The sequence below is a fragment of the Amblyraja radiata genome, chromosome 34 (genome assembly GCF_010909765.2).
Source record: "Amblyraja radiata isolate CabotCenter1 chromosome 34, sAmbRad1.1.pri, whole genome shotgun sequence".
NCBI lineage: Eukaryota > Metazoa > Chordata > Chondrichthyes > Rajiformes > Rajidae > Amblyraja > Amblyraja radiata.
The window spans coordinates 18,617,903-18,636,201 of record NC_045989.1 but is presented as its reverse complement, the minus strand read 5'-3'; the positions used below and the strand labels follow the sequence as shown (position 1 = coordinate 18,636,201).

The following is an 18,299-nucleotide window of genomic DNA, read 5'->3' as shown; positions in this document are numbered from 1 at the left end:
AACTTTATAGATTTTGGAGTGATATTTTCAAAATATTTACAAAATTATTCAGGATAAGATTGAAACCTAATACTGAAATGATTATATTTGGCGTAATGGAAGATGGGAATAAATTGAACACATCTCAAAATTTATTCTTTAACTATGGTTTAATAATAGCAAAAAAATGAATACTTAAATTTTGGAAAAATACATCAATACCAATGCTTAAAATGTGGATTGCAAGTATGTTGGACACCGCACATCTTGAGGAAATGCGATTCCTCCTAATGGATAAATCAGACCAATTCATAACGAGTTGGTCTCCATTCGTCGTTTTTTTGGAATCATATGGTGCAACACAATTGTAAAAAATAACTGTTTCCGGACTGGACGAGGGTTGGTCAAGATTATAAACAATGATCTCCTTCCTTTTTAAAAAAATTTTTATGTTTTATTTTCTTATTTCTATTTTCTTTTTCTCAATTTTCTTCACTTATTCGTCTTTTTTCTTTTTCTTCACACACTATATATTTCACGTCTTTCTATCCTTTACTATCTAACTTCTTTTTCTTATTCTAATCTTTCTTCAATATAACAACAAACAAAAAAAAAGCTGTATTATAAAATGTATTATGAAAATATATATTAGGCACTTTGGTGCCATATGATTGTACTTACTTCTAATAAAATAAAATAATTTTAAAAAAAGAGTTAAGAATAAGAGTACATTGCAGCACTTTCGGGATTCAGGAGTCTAACAGCAGTGGGGAATAAGCTGATTTTAACTTTGGACGTTGGGGCATTCAAGCTCTGTCTCCTGTAGCTTCTCCAAGCCAAACTCTCTTCTCAAAATCTACAATAATATTCTTCCTGTCATGCCACTGACAACAGTTCTGTATGTTGTAAGGTTTGAACTGTTTTTATTGTGGTTGGATTTTAGGGACTGGTTCTTTACTAAACACGATGACCCTGATTTGCCCTTTGCCCTGTAAAGCTCTCTTCCCCAAGGCTTGTCAGAAATACCAATAATCCCAGAGATGCTCACAATGCCCATCTGTGATGCACAATATTTCTAGGATCCAATCATAGACCTGTGCGCAGTTTAATAGCTTAAGACCCCCGACTTGTTTGCACTAAGATCTCGGGTCAATCATAGACCAAGGGATTCTTCCCTTCAACTATGATGGTCAATAAGAAACATTCAAGGGGGTGAGCCTGATTGTAGTAAAGACACCCACCTTTTGCTTTTCTCCCATCAACTTCAAATCCACCCAGAATGACGTGGATTTCCCTGCTCTTATGGACGTTTAAATTCTAAAAAAACGGTTGAGATTCACACTTACCTCAATTAAAAAAAAGAACAGTCTCCCATCTGCAGTATGTGAACTCCTATTATTTTATTTAAATGTAAATCATTGTAAACTGGACCTCATTCTGCTTCTCTCACAGATTCTGACAGGTGTGCTGAATTATATTCTACTTTTATTTTAATACGGTTTGAGTAATTTCAGCCCAAAAACCTCGACACAAAGGTCATAAGGAGTAGAATTAGGCCATTCGACCCATCAAGTCTACTCCGCCAATCAATCATGGCTGATCTATCTTTCCCTCCTAACCCCATTCTCCTGCCTTCTCCCCATAACCTCTGATCACAAATCTATCTATCTTTTTACCTTAAAAATATCCGACGGCCTCCACAGCCTTCTGTGGCAAAGTATTCCATAGATTCACCACACTCCGACTAAAGTAATTTCTCCTCATCTCCTTCCTAAAAGAACACCCATAATTCTGAGGCTATGTCTAGACTCTCCCACTAGTGGAAACATCCTCTCCACATCCACTCTATCCCAGCATTTCACTATTCAGTAAGTTTCAATGATGTTTCAAAGGGGCAATTAAGGACAATCTGCCACTAGCATGCCTCCAAATTGATGATGATTATGAATGGAGTAACATAATGGAGGGAGACCCAGGTTACTGTGCCTATTTGATTTGAGCCTTTCCATTTTGCTGCTCAGATTGGAGTTGCTAATTAAATCAAGGTGTGGCAAACAAGGTAATGCTGATCAATGAAGGCATTTCTGAGTTGGTACATCATTCTAGGGCTGTGGTTAGAAATTCAGGCTGTTATTATGGTTTTAATCAGGCCTCTCACCAGGTTCCCCACGTCCATCTTTACCTCTGGCAATCTGTGGTTTGATGGAGATTGGATGTCCGTCTGAACTTCCTGACGTGGAGACGTTGCTGTGTTTTGCTAAACTTCCGTTACCATTCGGCTTTTTCAAAGCTACGACTACCTCCTTTTTAACTGGTGCGATGGTTTTGCCCGTGGGGCTCCAGTGTGCTGCTGTTGTGCTGGCTGAGGTGGCGATGGTACCAGTTTCATTGCCCCTCTCATCTCCCCGTGCTTCCATCGGGACTGCATCATTCAGTTCATTTCTAATCCATGTTGGGATAAAGTTACTGGTCTCCAGCTCGGACATCTCGGAGCTCGTGTACTCGTCTTCAGCTTCATTGCTGGAGTGGGAATAATGGAGGGTACGTCCTTGCTCGCGGTTTCCACGCCTTCGAAAACTCCGATACTTCCTGGCAGGCTTGTGACAAGGTGGATCCGCGCCCTCCACAAGGGCATAGATGCTCTCCCTGTTACAGACGATACTCCTGAGACAGGGCGCACACACATCAGCATGGTCCTGCAAGTTCTGCTTCAAAGACACAATAGCAACAGGAACCAGATGGCTACTTTCTCCTTCCTGAAGGCTGTTCTCACTCCCTGAAGTGTTTTGTTTTGAACTGGCAGATTCTTGCAGATTCTTACACTCAGACCGAATGCTCCCAGGGGTGGTTTCTAGTTGATCTAAAGAAGGAATTCAAATCCTTATTAGCTTTAAATTCACACAACATTTTATATAAGAACTAAGAATAATGTTGAAACTGATGAAATATATTTGGATAAGATTAACACCATAATGTAACTCTATGCTCAACATAAAAGTAATTTAACACCATGTTACGTGGAGCATTGGCAGCTTTCATATGTGGCAATGACTGGATATGTTTGCATCCGTGGCTGTATGTTTGTCAATTAGAGGAAAACTTCAAGGAGTTTATAATAAATAAGTAGTATTAAGAGGGATACACAAGGAGGTTAAATGTGCATGGATCTGCTTGAACTGGGGAAGTGGAGACGAAAAACAAAACAAAAAACACAGGTGAATCTAATGTGGCCAAGGGAGTATGGAGGTGTGTTGTGCGGTTAACCCGTGACCTTTATTTGAGTGAGAGTTGAGTGTAGCCAAGGCAATGACAATAAGTTGAAACTGAAACATCAAAATCAACTTCCATTTATATATCACCTGTAATATTACAACATGACCCAAAGGACCTTTATCAAGTAAAGGTTGATGTCAAATAACATATAAAGCAGATTTAATAGCTGCATTTAAAATAAAATTGGACAGGTACATGCATAGGAAAGGTTTAGAGCGATGTGGGTCAAATGCAGGCAATTGAAACTTGCATAGATGGGTATCTTGGTAGGTGTGGACGTGTTGGGCCAAAGGGTTTGTTTCCATGCACTATATCTCTATGGTCAAAAGAGTGGGCAAAGAGAAAGATAGTAAAATGTATTTGGAAAGAAAATAGAGAGATGGAAAGGATGCAAGCCTTAGGAAATGAACTCCCATGCTTAGGGTTTTGGAAAGTGATGGCCTTACTTCCAGTGATCGGACAATGAATAATTCAGGGATGAACAAGAGAATGGAATCAGACTGTAGACATCCCAGAATAATGCAAGGCTGTAGAAGATTACAGGATATGGGCAGGAATGGGGTTTGAAACCATAGAGGAATTTAAAAAGTAATAACAATGCCAATTTTAAAACAAGACCAACTTAAACAAGCCAAGTTAGTCAAAAAGCACAGGGATGTTGTGGGGACTGAATGCAGTATAGCGTAGAATATGGACAGCAGAGGATTGGAAGAGCTTACGTTCATGGAGAATAGAATGAGGGAAGCCAGCAGGACTAGAGGAAAGGCCGTAACCTATCGGAACATAATGCTGGTAACCTTGATCAGATAGTTGGCTCATATTTATAACAGACAATAGCAAGTCGTTACAGCATATAGCACGTCATTACAGGTGACATCCAGGAAGTCTTTAGAAGAGTCCCAGAATATGTATCAAAGTGCATCACAACTGAGATGGCAACAGGCCCAACCTTCCATCAACTGTGTCTGCTGTCGTCTGTCGATGGTATGGCCCGAATTACCAAATATATCACGAGAATTTTACTTGGATGAATCATTTATGGAAAGGAACAATCATACTGAATTCACTGCAGCAAGTAGGTGACACACTCAGTCTGAAGAAGGGCTTCGGCCCGAAACGTTGCCTATTTCCTTCGCTCCATAGATGCTGCTGCACCCACTGAGTTTCTCCAGCACATTTGTCTACCTTCGATTTTCCAGCATCTGCAGTTCCTTCTTAAACAGGCGACACACTCGTATAGGTAGAATTTAGACTTGACTATTTCAGTACACAAGCATAAGCAAAACTTTCTTGCATTTTCATCCGATCAACATATTCATGTTTCTGATGAAATCTGGAATACTTGATTCAAGGTGAAGAATAAACAATATTCAGACTTGTGGTAAAAATCGGAGGCAATTGACAGTGGTCATAGTGCATTCAACAAATCACCTCTCATAGCTTTCCTCTGGCCTTTAATTGATGTCATGCGCTCGTCCAGTGAAGCAGCTTTTGACCAACTATTGTCCTTCTGCAGGAGAGAGCACATCACATTATAACCAATGTCATCCACAGTTAACAGTATAGATGGAGCTCTTACAATTCGGAAGAATCAGATATTGCTACTGTTAGTTGCAATGGTTTGAGGCACAGTTAAATAATGATATGCGATACATTCTCACGGGGTAATAGAAGCGAAGTGAGTCAAACACAACCTGTGGTTCTGGTGCGTTTGACTTGTCGTCATCAGGAGGTTTGACGGTACCGATTCCCACAAGCTGCTTTTCATTTCCACCATGTTTCTCACTTTGTTTGTGACTGGCAGTTCCAGTAAGGGGCTTTGAAGGTGATGCTGCGCTGGCAGAAGCACTTGCCCGATGCACTGTGACTACACTCGATGGGTTGTGGGAGAGCACCGACCTGGACTTAGTGCCCCAGAAGAGGATATTATTATCGTCTGTTCCAGCAACGCTGAATGTCTCTCCACAGCTGATCATCTGAAAGAAAGTGAGAGAGACACAAAGGCTCTGAAATTACTCTCCTGTGAACCAGTACACAGCTCTTTAACTGGCCCCTGCATGAGGGTGTAATGCCATATTATAGTATTCCAACGTTTGATTCGGAGTAAAGTATGTCGGAATTCCCTCACACGTAATGCATGATTAGTCTAGTTTAGAGATACAGCGTGGAAACAGGCTCTTCGGCCCACCGAGTCCACACCGACCAGCGATCCCCGCACATTAACACAAGCCCACACACACTAGGGCCAATTTAGAGTGTGTTGAATCGTACAAATTGAGTATGAACACAGCAATGAAATATGTGGACAATACCAATGTTCTTTCCAGTAGGAACTATCCACACAGCAGAATGCTGTTTTCTCTACCATACGATGTCTTTAGACATTCTATACTGCGATGAACACCAATGCTCTCTACGTACTGTGCAATACTGTTAAGCTTCTGTACCATGTCTGTGCCAAACATGTTGCCAAATTAAGCTAATCTCCTCTGCCTGCATGTAATCCAAATCTCTCCATTCCCTACATGTCGATGTGACTATCCAAAAGCCCCTTAAATGCCACTATCATATTTGTTGCAGCATGTTCCAGGCACCCACCACTCTTTGTGTAAAAAACTAGCCCAGCGCATCTCCTTTCAACTTTCCCTCTCTGACCATAAACATACACTCTTCAGTATTTGACGTTTCCATCCTGTGATAAAGATTCTAGCTATTTACCTTATCTACTATGTCTCTCATTGTTTTATATCCTTATGTAGAATTCGCCGATCAGCCTCTGATACTCCAGAGAAGACAAGTTTGTCCAACCTCTCCTTGTAGCTAACACTCTCTAATCCAAGCAAAGTCCGACTGAATCTCCTCTGCACCCTCTCCAAAGCCATCACATCCTTCCTGTAGTGCAGCAACCAGAACATACACACAATACTTCAAATGTGACTCAACCAAGTTTCTATTTAGCTACAACATTACTTCTCTAATTTTATACTTAATGGCCCAACCAATCAAGGCAAACATGCCTACGCCTTCATTGCCATCCTTTCCACATGTTGCCATTTTCAGGAACCTATGGACTTGAATCCCAAGATCCCTCCGTACATCAATGAGAAGCAGGCTTGTATATAACATACACTCTTCCCCTTAAGAGGGAGTTAGATGTGGCCCTTGTGGCTAAAGGGATCCGGGGGTATGGAGAGAAGGCAGGTACGGGATACTGAGTTGGATGATCAGCCATGATCATATTGAATGGCGGTGCAGGCTCGAAGGGCCGAATGGCCTACTCCTGCACCTATTTTCTATGTATCTATGTATAACACAGGAAATAGAAAAGCATCACATAATTTATTCATGCAATTTATATTACAGAAAGTATTAACTTTCAAAGTGTTAATGTGCAATACATTAATTTTACAAAATTTACATCATAGTGGAGGCCTTTTTGTTGTCAAGGGATCTGTCCTTTCCCATATTTTTTTAATCTAGCACTAATTGTTCCATAACCTAATAATCTCACATGAGGAGTATTTTTGCATCTTCCTTTGCTCTTTACCACTAATAATCTAGTATCTGTCACCTTGTTGATTATTCACGCTCCTTAACTGTATCTGCCAATGTCTTGGCCGATTTACTATCCTGTCCATGTCCTGCTGCAAATATATATCCTTACTCACTGTCTGCTGTTCTCTCAAATTTGGTTTTGTCATAAACTTTACCTTCGGTTCTTTTGTACACGTTGAATCATTCTGCACAACTCAGGCTATCATTCCACTTTATAATGGAAGGACTGAGAGGAGTCATACAGTATGGACACAGATCCTTTTGCTGACCATCATTCTCCCGTTTACGTTAATCCCACACTAACCCCATTTCATTCTCCTCATATTCCCAACATTTCCCAGATTCCACCACTCACCTAGGGGCAACTCACATTGGCCACCCACCTTGAGAAGAGGGAGTAAAACAAGGCACTTTGAGGAAATCCATTCAGCCACCAATGGAAATGTGCAAACTCCACACACACAGCACCAGAGTTCAGGACTGAACATAATTCCACTAACTCCACCACTGTGCCACCCATAAGTGCTCCAAAATGAAATATGATTTCAACTCAACCACAGAGATCTGGTCTAAATCAAAGTCTACTCAATTAGTTGATATTTTTATGTCAATTGCAAATTGATTGAACATCAAAGGCAAATACCTGCCATTTTCTCCTCTCATTGAGGTTAATATCGTAATCCATGAGCTCGATATTAACAATTTTCAAATAGACTGACAAGATAAATGCTGAGAAGCTGCAGAGTGAATACCCAAAGGGCAGGATATCAGCCATGTAAGACTAGAAAAAGGATGGGAGAGAATGAGAGGTTTCTGAGTATTCAGTCTATTCTAAGTCATGTATGCCTGGTTCCTGTGTATATTCTTGTATTTTGATCAATCAATTTTGCCCCAATAGATCAATAGATTTTTGGGATCGCAAGGGAATCAGATTGAAATGGATTTGGTGTAAAATGGTTGAGGTGTAGAATCAGCCATGTTGTAACTCCGGGTGGACCAGGTCAAAGTGTCACATCCTATTCCCACTGATGGTTCCTTTGTACAACAAGTCTCTCTCCATATCTTTCCTTTATAATTAAACTTACTCTGCAGAACAGAAACATTGAGCTTCACTATGACTGAAATCATTTTCATGAAATGATGCATGAAACCATTATTGAGAAAAGGAATTAAATGCTTTCTAAACATAGAATAATGTGTGCTGCTGATTGCTGATTGTTTTATACGCTTTAATATATTCATCTTGGATTTAAAATGGACAAAACAATTATCCTATGTTAGGGGGAACTAATCTATTTTGTAAAATAAGTATTTACATTTATAATAATCCAAAACTTCATTAAAATTGATTATTTTGGCAGGATTGAGAAATTATTATCGGTAAGAATGAGGCAGGCAGGATGCTACAACGAGGAATACCTTGGACTATCTGTCTGAATAAGCACATAGATCATGCAACCCTCCAACCTAGAGGGCACCCGATTCACCTAGCACTTCAGTGAGGTAGTGCCATAGCAGGTTTTGTTGTTGTTGCACAGCTCCCGTGATTCGGGTTTGATCCTGACTTCTGATGCTGCCCGTGTGGAGTTTGCATGTTTCAAGTTATTCCCTGGGTGCTCCCGTTTCCTCCCACAATCCAAAGACATGCTGGTTGCTAAGTCTGGGTGTGAAATTGCCCCTGACCTACAGTAGGTGGGTGACAGGAACGTCGGTGGGGAATTGATGGGTACATTAACAAATATGGTCTCCAGGAAATGAAATAGGGCAATGGGACCGATGAGATTGTTATGCGAGCCAGGATTAAACAGATGGGCCATATGGCTTGTTTCTATGTTGCAAATACATATGAGAAATATATATTCTCTATATATATTCTCTTGGACATCTGAGGAGGCAAACCTGAACCCAGCATGCAATGACTGCACGTGGCTGGAGAACACAGCGGTGCAGTGGGAGAGTTGCAGCCTTACAGCATCAGAGGCCCGGGTTCGATCCTGACTACGGGTGCGGTCTATACAGTTTGTAAATTCTCCTTGTGACCATGTGAGTTTTCTCCGGGAGCTCTGGTTTCCTTCCACATTCCAAAGACGTGCAGGTTTGTAGATTTTGTAGATTAATTGGCTTCTATAAAATGCCCCTACTGTGTAGGATGCCGTAGTGGGACAACATAGGACTAGTGTAGGGGTGATCTATGGTCAGCATGGACTCGGTGGGCCGGAGGACCTGATTCCACTCTGTATATCTAAACGGAACCAAATTCTTGTTTTAATGCAGCTATCAGGGTGAAACGTTCCCCATACCTGTCACTTTTTTTGAAGATCGCTCAGCTGAGTGTTTGGTCTAAATATGGCATTTGTTTTATGGACCAATGGTGAATTCTACTACCTAGGCAGTTATGTTTAATTCTGATGCAACACATGGGCTTGAGTTTATGGATACGAGAAGCCAACCAAAGTCTGAAAATGTTATATATTCTAATGATATTTATTTTTTATAAAGCACTTACACTACCAAAGATAAAGATCTTTCAATGCAAAACAAATTCATAACACTGGTTTAAATGAATACCTACAGTAATGGTTTTATGCAGCAGTTGCTTCACATGCACTGGCACTTTATAGGGTTTAGTGTTGCCCGTGCCAAGCTGACCCTCTGTGTTCCTTCCAAAGGTATAGATATTTCCTGGCTCCACCAGTACAATGGTGTGTGAGGGACCCAGCACAGCATCCCGCACACGTTGGTTTCTCAATGCCTTCACCAGGGTGGGAACCTTTCTGCCTTCAACATCAGTCTGCAACATCAATAGGAACAGAAGAGATTGTAAACTTAAGGAACTGCAGGTGCTGGCTTACAAAAGAAGTCACACAGTGCTGGAGTAACTCAGCGTGTCAGGGATCATGTCTGGGGGACATGGATAGGTGACGCTTCGGGTTGGGGCCCCATCTTCTGATTTGTTTGAGGATTGCTTCATCACCAAGCTCCTGCTGTGATAAACTTACGAAGATAGACACAAAATGTTTGAGTAACTTAGTAACTCGGGTCAGGCAGCATCTCTGGAGAAAAGGTATAGGTGCTGTTTTAGGTCGAGACCCTTCTTCAAACTGAGAATCAGGGGAGAAAGGAACTATAGGTATGAAACTGTTCAGAACAAATCAGAGCAGGCACCGATGACCAAGGAAAGGTGGAGTCCACAATGGTTCATTGTTGGCTGTAGAAGAGGTAAAAACAAAGTGATTATGCAAATAGTGGAACTATCAGGATGACTAGGGTGATGGAGGGGGAGAGAGAGAGAGAGGGAATGCAAGGGTTACTTGAAGTTAGAGAAATCAACATCATACCGCTGGGTTGTAAGCTGCCCAAGCGAAATACAAGGTACTGTTCCTCCAATTTGCCTGTGGCCTCACTCTGGCAATGGAAGAGGCCCAGGATAGAACCGGCACACCTGGAGAAAACCCACACGATCACGTGGAGAATGTACAGGCTCCATACAGACATCATCCATAGTCCGGATCAAATCTGGGTCTCTGGAGCTGTAAGGCAGCAACTCTACTGCTGCGCCACTGTTCCGCCCACATAGATTTCAGCCATTATACCTTCACTGCGTAACTCTGGGCTCAACAATCCATCATGAAGCCCTATTGCCCCCCCACCCCGTCAATAGCTCTGTGCATTCCTTTGACCAGTGAAGTAGGAAGCTTAGCTCTGCTGATCCACAGAAAGCAAACATGAGAGTGGATTTCAAAATTTGCTCACAGCTACTGTTCTGAAAGAAACCCTATCCTTACCATACAGCAGTTTGTGAATGGAACAGCGCTCTTAGAAATGCTCAGGTGTAGATTTACAGCAGTCAGAGGTCACTGAATATGAACTCAATCATGCCTTTTGGCCGAAAGGAATAGTTTTCATATCATGCACCAATTAAAAAGAATCTGACCATGCATGAAATATCTGTAGCTACTTTGTCTATAACAACACTAAGTAGAATATCGAAGGATGAAATATACTCACTCTTGCAAACAGCGTTGTCATCTGCATGAGAAGGCCTCGTCTTTCATTCAAGCCGAGTTTATTGTATTGGTTATTCCCACAGGCCAGAGGGCCACCGCTATCTATTGAGCACAGAATAAGATTCTCAAGAAGTGCTAACTGCAAAGCTAAAACTGTTCTTCAGTTGAACTATAACAGGAGAAGGGCTCATCCATTCAAAATAAAAATATGGGTCTATCCTTTATATGGCAGCACGGTGGAAACTGGAACACCTACGCAGTCACAGGGAGAACGTTCAAACTCTGTACAAATAGCACCCATAGTCAGGATCGAATCCGGGTCTCTGGCGCTGTGAGACATGAACTCTACCAATGTGCTGCAGTGCCGCCCCTATTAAGCCCCTGTCCCACTTAGGAAACCTGAACGGAAACCTCTGGAGACTTTGCGCCCCACCCAAGGTTCCGTGTGGTTCCCGGAGGTTGCAAGTGGTTGCCGGAGGTTGCAGGTAGTGGAAGCAGGTAGGGAGACTGACAAAAACCTCCGGGAACCGCACGGAAACCTTGGGTGGGGCGCAAAGTCTCCAGAGGTTTCCGTTCAGGTTTCCTAAGTGGGACAGGGGCATTACTTTCACTTTGAGCTGGTACTTTGATTCAATTAGCAAATTGCTGTTTTGGACACATGGAATGGTTTAAGTGTCTTTAAATGGTTGAGATATAACAATTGAATCTTGTCATGTACATACCTGTTAAAAACATGGTTCCATCTAAGCCACATTTCACGTCTTTTACAAAGATCTGCTCCTCGAATGTTATTTTCATTGGCAAGCAGCTATTGACGTCATTCCCAAGCCCCAGTTGGCCAAATTTTCCACTGCCCCATGAAAACACCTGGAATGCAATGAAACAGCTGAATTTCATTGTTTCGACAAAACAGTAGCTATGTTTAGAAGAGGAAGGATCTTGAACTGAGTTCAACTCAGTTATTCCAGAGTGAGTCAATTAGCTGTGATGTTCAGATTTGATGCCGAGACAAATTCAAGATCTGCAGAGTCAATAGATATATATTACACTACGTGGTTTCATACTTCATTTTCACAGACCCAAAATAAAATGTGAAGTAATCCACTTTTGACAGAGCCATCGGTATTTCAGCGTACAGGGAGGCCCCATCTATTGAAAACTTCAGCTCTTTCAAGATTTTGCCGTTTCATTTTGTGACTATATCCAACATTCACTGGCTTTGGGCAGGAACCAAGATATGAATCAGTACAGCACAAGAACAGGTCCTTCGGAACCACAATGTCCGTGCTGAACGTGATGCCAAGATTAACTCTTATCTGTCTGCACATAATCCATTTCCTTTAATTCCCTGCATGTCCACTTGCCTATCCAAAAGCCTCTGAAATGCCACTATCAAATCTCGCCTCCACCCCAGCACCATGTTCCAGCATCATCTGCAGCAGTGTGTTCCAGGCATACTCTGCCCTCTACGCTAATGTGACAGATAGAGGGAGATAATTACTGTGTGTGTGTGTGCACACTGTGAGTGAGTGTGAGCAAGTGAGTGAGAGTGAGTGTGTAAAGGAAAGATTTTGTGTGCGTGTGTATTCATGTATGTTTTAGAGTGTTCATAAATAAAAATGTTTATTTTAGATACATGTATATGACTTGCAAGTGCATGTGCTATGGGCATGTGTACAAGAGGCAATGAGTTAGTGGGTGAGCATGCAAGCGTGAGAGAGAACATGCTTGTATATGTGTGTGTGTATATGACTATGGCATGTGTGAGGGTCTGCAGGGTCATGCGTGTCTCTGCACATTGTGAAAAAACATGCGTGCATGAATGAACAACATGTGTGTGCATGAATGAACAACAATGAGCAACAGAGATGTGTGTGTGTGTGTGTGTGTGTGTGTGTGTGTGTGTTGTGTGTGTGCGCACGTGTGTGAGTGCGTTTGTCAGTGAGTGCATTAGTAGAGAGAATTTCTATGATAAATTCAGATTGCTATCATAATGCTTTTGGGAAGAATCATTCAAGTGATGAATATAAAACCAATAACTTCACAAAACATGAAGATGGTAGGCTGGTTTTTACAGCCTGTCCAGGAGGTAATAAATCTGCCCATTATCTTCAGCGTAAGAATGGCAATAACTCCAGCGAACAGAATAAATGGAACCAGCAGAGAATTGGAACCCATCGAGGTATATAATAGCATCAATAATCCCATTGAACATTCATGGTAACATGGAAATGATGGAGCAAATTTTATGATCCACTACTCGTAGTGTGCGGTGGAACACAAATCAGTAACGTGGGCACAGAAATTAAGGTTAATGAATGGAAAGGCTTGAGCATTGTCATTCCTGTTTATTTGAAAACACACATTAAGCTGTCACTTCAGATAAGAGAATTGAGCAATGTTTAAAAGTACTCTTGGAAAGTTAACCCCTGGAATACAATGCCAAATGTAGAGTGTGCTGGACAAGGCATTTATATATAGTTGCCTCAAAGGAAGAGAACAGCATTAAAAACACAGCTACTTTTTGGCAGTGTAACAACGCAGTCCATTATATCATCAATCCTCCTGTTGTTGGACACAAAATGCTGGAGTAACTCAGCGGGCCAGCCAGCATCTCTGGAGAAAAGGAATAGGCGACGTTTCAGGTCAAGACCCCTCTTCAGACCCAAAACATTACCCATTCCTTTTCTCCAGAGATACTGTCTGACCCGCTGAGCTACCCGCATCTGCAGTTCCTTCCTATACAATCCTCCTGGTGTTATCCTCTGATATCACTAACAATACCATAGAATATTCATTCCCATCATAAACAGGAAAGTAGCACAAAATGAGGCTGTTCACATATTATTAATTTCTATGATCTTTTTTTAAATGTGCAGTGGTTTGCAATCACCTGAGTGCATGTCCTTTTATTGATTTTGCAAGGTAACCCCACCTCTCTGCCTAACAAAATAACTATTGCAAAAAAGACTTCTATTGCAGGCACATGTTCCTCATCATAACATTACATGCTCTTCTGTTTCTGTCAGATCTTGCAGTATCCAGCACGGTGCAATGGTTTTTGCCCACCTTTACTTGAACCATATGACAAGGTAGCCCAAGATCAATCTAGGCACCTCCACCTTTGCTTCAGTGTCCCCTGCATCTGCTCAGCAGCTGCCATGATGTTTGACTGCCTGTTTATAATCATCCTGCACTTTAACTTCAGAGTTCTGCTCAGGAGCGGGAAAATGAACGGCAACAAATTTAAACAATATGAGATATGAATGTTTAAAGTGTTGCACTATATATTACTTATGCTTCCACCTGACTCAGCTATATCTTCAAAGTCTTCTGCCTCATTTCCAAATCTCTCCGTGGTCATGTCCTACCCTGCCTGGATTACCTTTGCCAGCTCTACATCCTAGAAGCATCTTCCTTTCTTACTCTTCATCACACTGATCTCACTGGTGGTGAAGAGCGATAATCTTCAATGGAAACCAGCAGGAAAACGGCACTTATTGTAGAACCGACAGGTAATCCTTTCTGCGAAGGCTTCCCCTTGCTCAAAACTATACTCAAACTTCTGACTCTTCCTCTTTAACGACTGCAAGGAATGCAAGGAAAGAAAAATACAGGTTGCTCACCTCGCCATCTCCACTGACACAGACCACATGGTGCCGACCGCAGGCAATGACCTGGACGTTTACGCCGAGCAGGGCTTCAATCAAACACGGTCTGGAGGTGCTGAAGAGATCGCCGTGTCCCAAGCAGCCTTGGGCTCCATCTCCAGAGGTCATTACAATTCCATTGTCACTGACAAACACACTGAATCCTTCTCCAGCACAGGCCCTGGGAAAACATTCCTTGCAATCGTTAAAGAGGAAGAGTAAAGGGTTTAATGTGTAGGAAGGAACTGCAGATGCTGGTTTAAACTGAAGATAGACACAAAATGCTGGAGTAACTCAGCGGGACAGGCAGCATCTCTGGAGAGAAGGAATGGGTGGCGTTTCAGGTCGAGACCCTTCTTCAGTAAAGAATTTAATCTTGGGGCACAATTTCCATTTGGATAGTAGTGCAAAACGAGCATTTCATCAGCCTTTCACCTTCTCCAAATAACATTCAGCATAAAATACTGAAGGAACTGCAGATGCTGGTCTATACTGAAGATAGACACAAAATGCTGGAGTGCTCAGCGGGTCAGGCAGCATCTCTGCAGAAAAAGAATAGGTGATGTTTCTGATATGTCTGAAGTAGGGTTCCGACCCGAAAAGTCATCTACTTTTTTCCTCCATAGATGCTGCCTGACCTGCTGAATTACTCCAGCATTTTTTATAACATTCAGATTTTTATAACATCCACTCTAGTGTCTTCAGATAAAGCAGGATGGGTAACTGGAGGATTCTTGCATTATTCCTTACTTGTATTATTGTCAAAGATGAATTCTGATTCATTATCTCCTGCATGTGTGCACACACAATCAGAAATACTCATGCAATGGCTTCCTCCCACCATTTTATTAATAAAAATACAAGCTCTGCTTTCCCACTTTTAAAGTCTCTTAATATCTCACGGATTTACCCTACAACCTTGCCTACTCATACATGATCATCTCTCTCATCCCATGACCAAGTATTCCAAATTTGATTGTCCCCATAGAATTAATCCACACTTTTAGCTTTTGACGATCTAGCAATAGAACTTCACCCAGCAACCTGTAGTGGGTTAGACTTAGTCATAGAGTCATACAGCACGGAAACAGACCTATCTTTCCCAGGCCGACTGAGTTGCCCCATCTACACTAACCCCACATGCCCGCGTTTGGCTCGTATCCCTCTAAATTGATCTTATCCATGTATCTGTCCAAATGCCTTTTAAATGTTGTTCTTGTATTTTTATATTGTTAAAGACCTTTCTCGTGTTCTTGAAACACAAAGTCCAACACAGTATGTTATTCCTCCTCATACCTCAGACTTTAATTCTCTTTCTCCAGTACTCATAATTAAAGTCAATCAGTAGATTGGAAACTCTTTTGCTATAAGGAACATATCTAGTAAATTCAAACTAAACACCCAGTAATGAAAATGAGAGGAGGTCTCTTCACTTTGACACACTTCAAACCATAGAATTTAACGACATCATTCTGTCAAATATTCTGTTTGAGCTCTAGACTCAGTTTTTAACAGGATTCAAAGACTCTATTGTTGAAAAAAAATGTCCATTTTATGAATCCGACAATTACCAACATAACAGGAATGGAAAGGCATTTACTTATAAAACTGTTTCAGTGGTGTGAGATTAATCTAACAGGGGAAATACTGAATAAGGAATAAATTAGTAAACAATACTCTGCTGAAACATGGCGACCTTTCACCGTGCTGAACAGCACAAAATGCACAACTATCAGAGACAAGGAGATAAATCTGCCATTAATGTCCTTTCCCTTCACAGGCTGCCTTGGTCCAGAGCCTCTGAACTTTATGCTCGTAAACTTTATTACCTGGCAATAAACTTTCCTTTGAGGGCTTCCACCAGCTGAGGTCGTGAACGTGATTGCAGATCTCCATGACCAAGCTGGCCTTTCAGATTGATTCCCCATGTGTACACTGCTCGATCTGCAGTGACTGCTATCATGTGCTTGTCAGATACAGCAATCTAGAATGGACACATGGTGACAAGGTAAACTTTTCTTCAGCCTTAAACTGGAACTTACACCCAAAACATTCCAAGATTATTTTTGTATGTCACGTTAGGTACTGTGAATAGTGAGTAACCAGGTTTCACGAACCATAAAACAACTGGGATTTCCATTAAATCTGGGCACATTCAGACAATTCTGCATTGTATATGTATCTAACTGCAATAAGATAGAGCAACTTTCTCTTGATGCATACTTCAGATGCTGGACATGGCCCACAAGGCGCATATAGGGCAGCATAATAGCACAGCGGTAGAGTTGCTGGCTTACAGCGCCAGAGACCCGGGCTTGTACTTGACTATGGGTGCTGTCTGTACAGAATTTGTACGTTCTCCCTTTGATCACAAGGGCTTTCTCCAGGTGCTCCGGTTTCCTCCAAAGATGTACAGGGTTGTAGGTTAATTAGCTTCTGTAAATTTTAAATAGTCCATATTGTGTAGGATAGGAGTGGACAGGATGATTGCGGGTCGGCACAGACTCAGTGGGATGAAGGCAACAACTCTTCGCCTCTGCACCACCCTTATTTATATATGAATTAAGAATTCATGACCATCGGATGTTTCTAATAGTTATGCAGCTGGTGAAGTTATCACCGGTACAAGATAGAAAATGCAACATCCAACATGCATATAGCAATCTCCAAATGTTTAACATCTAAAACACGTCTGACATTATGGGTTCTATACAAACAAACGCACAAACCATTTTTGCATGTTAGCCAGACCAAAAAATCCTTTTCCAACATTGTAGAACTCCTTCAATACTTTACTGATGTGTCAATATAGGTTATGAACTCAAGCCCTGAAGCTGGGCTTGAATCCACCAATGTTCCGAATCATTAAAAAGAAGGAAATCTTTACATCAATAATCTTAAAAACAAATTTAATTTCTGATTAATCTAGCGATGCTGTAGTATTTCACTAAGTCTTTATTTATTTAATTAATTAATTATTTATTTCGAACAGAATAAAAGAATAAAAAGCAAGTTGGTGGCAAAAACGGGAAAGCAGACTATTATCTAAATGGTGGCCGACTAGGAAAAGGGGAGATGCAGCGAGACCTGGGTGTCATGGTACACCAGTCATTGAAAGTGGGCATGCAGGTGCAGCAGGCAGTGAAGAAAGCGAATGGTATGTTAGCTTTCATAGCAAAAGGATTTGAGTATAGGAGCAGGGAGGTTCTACTGCAGTTGTACAGGGTCTTGGTGAGACCACACCTGGAGTATTGCGTACAGTTTTGGTCTCCAAATCTGAGGAAGGACATTATTGCCATAGAGGGAGTGCAGAGAAGGTTCACCAGACTGATTCCTGGGATGTCAGGACTGTCTTATGAAGAAAGACTGGATAGACTTGGTTTATACTCTCTAGAATTTAGGAGATTGAGAGGGGATCTTATAGAAACTTACAAAATTCTTAAGGGGTTGGACAGGCTAGATGCAGGAAGATTGCTCCCGATGTTGGGGAAGTCCAGGACAAGGGGTCACAGCATAAGGATAAGGGGGAAATCCTTTAAAACCGAGATGAGAAGAACTTTTTTCACACAGAGAGTGGTGAATCTCTGGAACTCCCTGCCACAGAGGGTAGTCGAGGCCAGTTCATTGGCTATATTTAAGAGGGAGTTAGATGTGGCCCTTGTGGCTAAGGGGATCAGAGGGTATGGAGAGAAGGCAGGTACGGGATACTGAGTTGGATGATCAGCCATGATCATATTGAATGGCGGTGCAGGCTCGAAGGGCCGAATGGCCTACTCCTGCACCTAATTTCTATGTTTCTATGTTTCTAAGTGTGAAACAGCATACAAAAAACAAA

At 41.6% G+C, this 18,299-nt stretch overlaps 1 protein-coding gene across 1 annotated transcript in view; it reads right to left on the bottom strand.

The window, feature by feature from the left end:
- Positions 1-2,045: 2,045 nt before the first annotated feature.
- Positions 2,046-18,299, bottom strand: part of LOC116991764 (serine/threonine-protein kinase Nek8-like) — a 38,339-nt gene continuing 22,085 nt past the window's right edge. Inside the window, exons 10-17 of the mRNA XM_033050697.1 lie at positions 16,294-16,448; positions 14,441-14,645; positions 11,537-11,681; positions 10,816-10,916; positions 9,380-9,598; positions 4,947-5,228; positions 4,684-4,762; positions 2,046-2,839 (exon numbers count right to left, since the gene is read on the bottom strand). Coding sequence (XP_032906588.1) covers positions 2,121-2,839; positions 4,684-4,762; positions 4,947-5,228; positions 9,380-9,598; positions 10,816-10,916; positions 11,537-11,681; positions 14,441-14,645; positions 16,294-16,448 — 1,905 coding nt within the window. The 3' untranslated portion in view covers positions 2,046-2,120. The remainder of the gene's footprint in view (positions 2,840-4,683; positions 4,763-4,946; positions 5,229-9,379; positions 9,599-10,815; positions 10,917-11,536; positions 11,682-14,440; positions 14,646-16,293; positions 16,449-18,299) is intronic.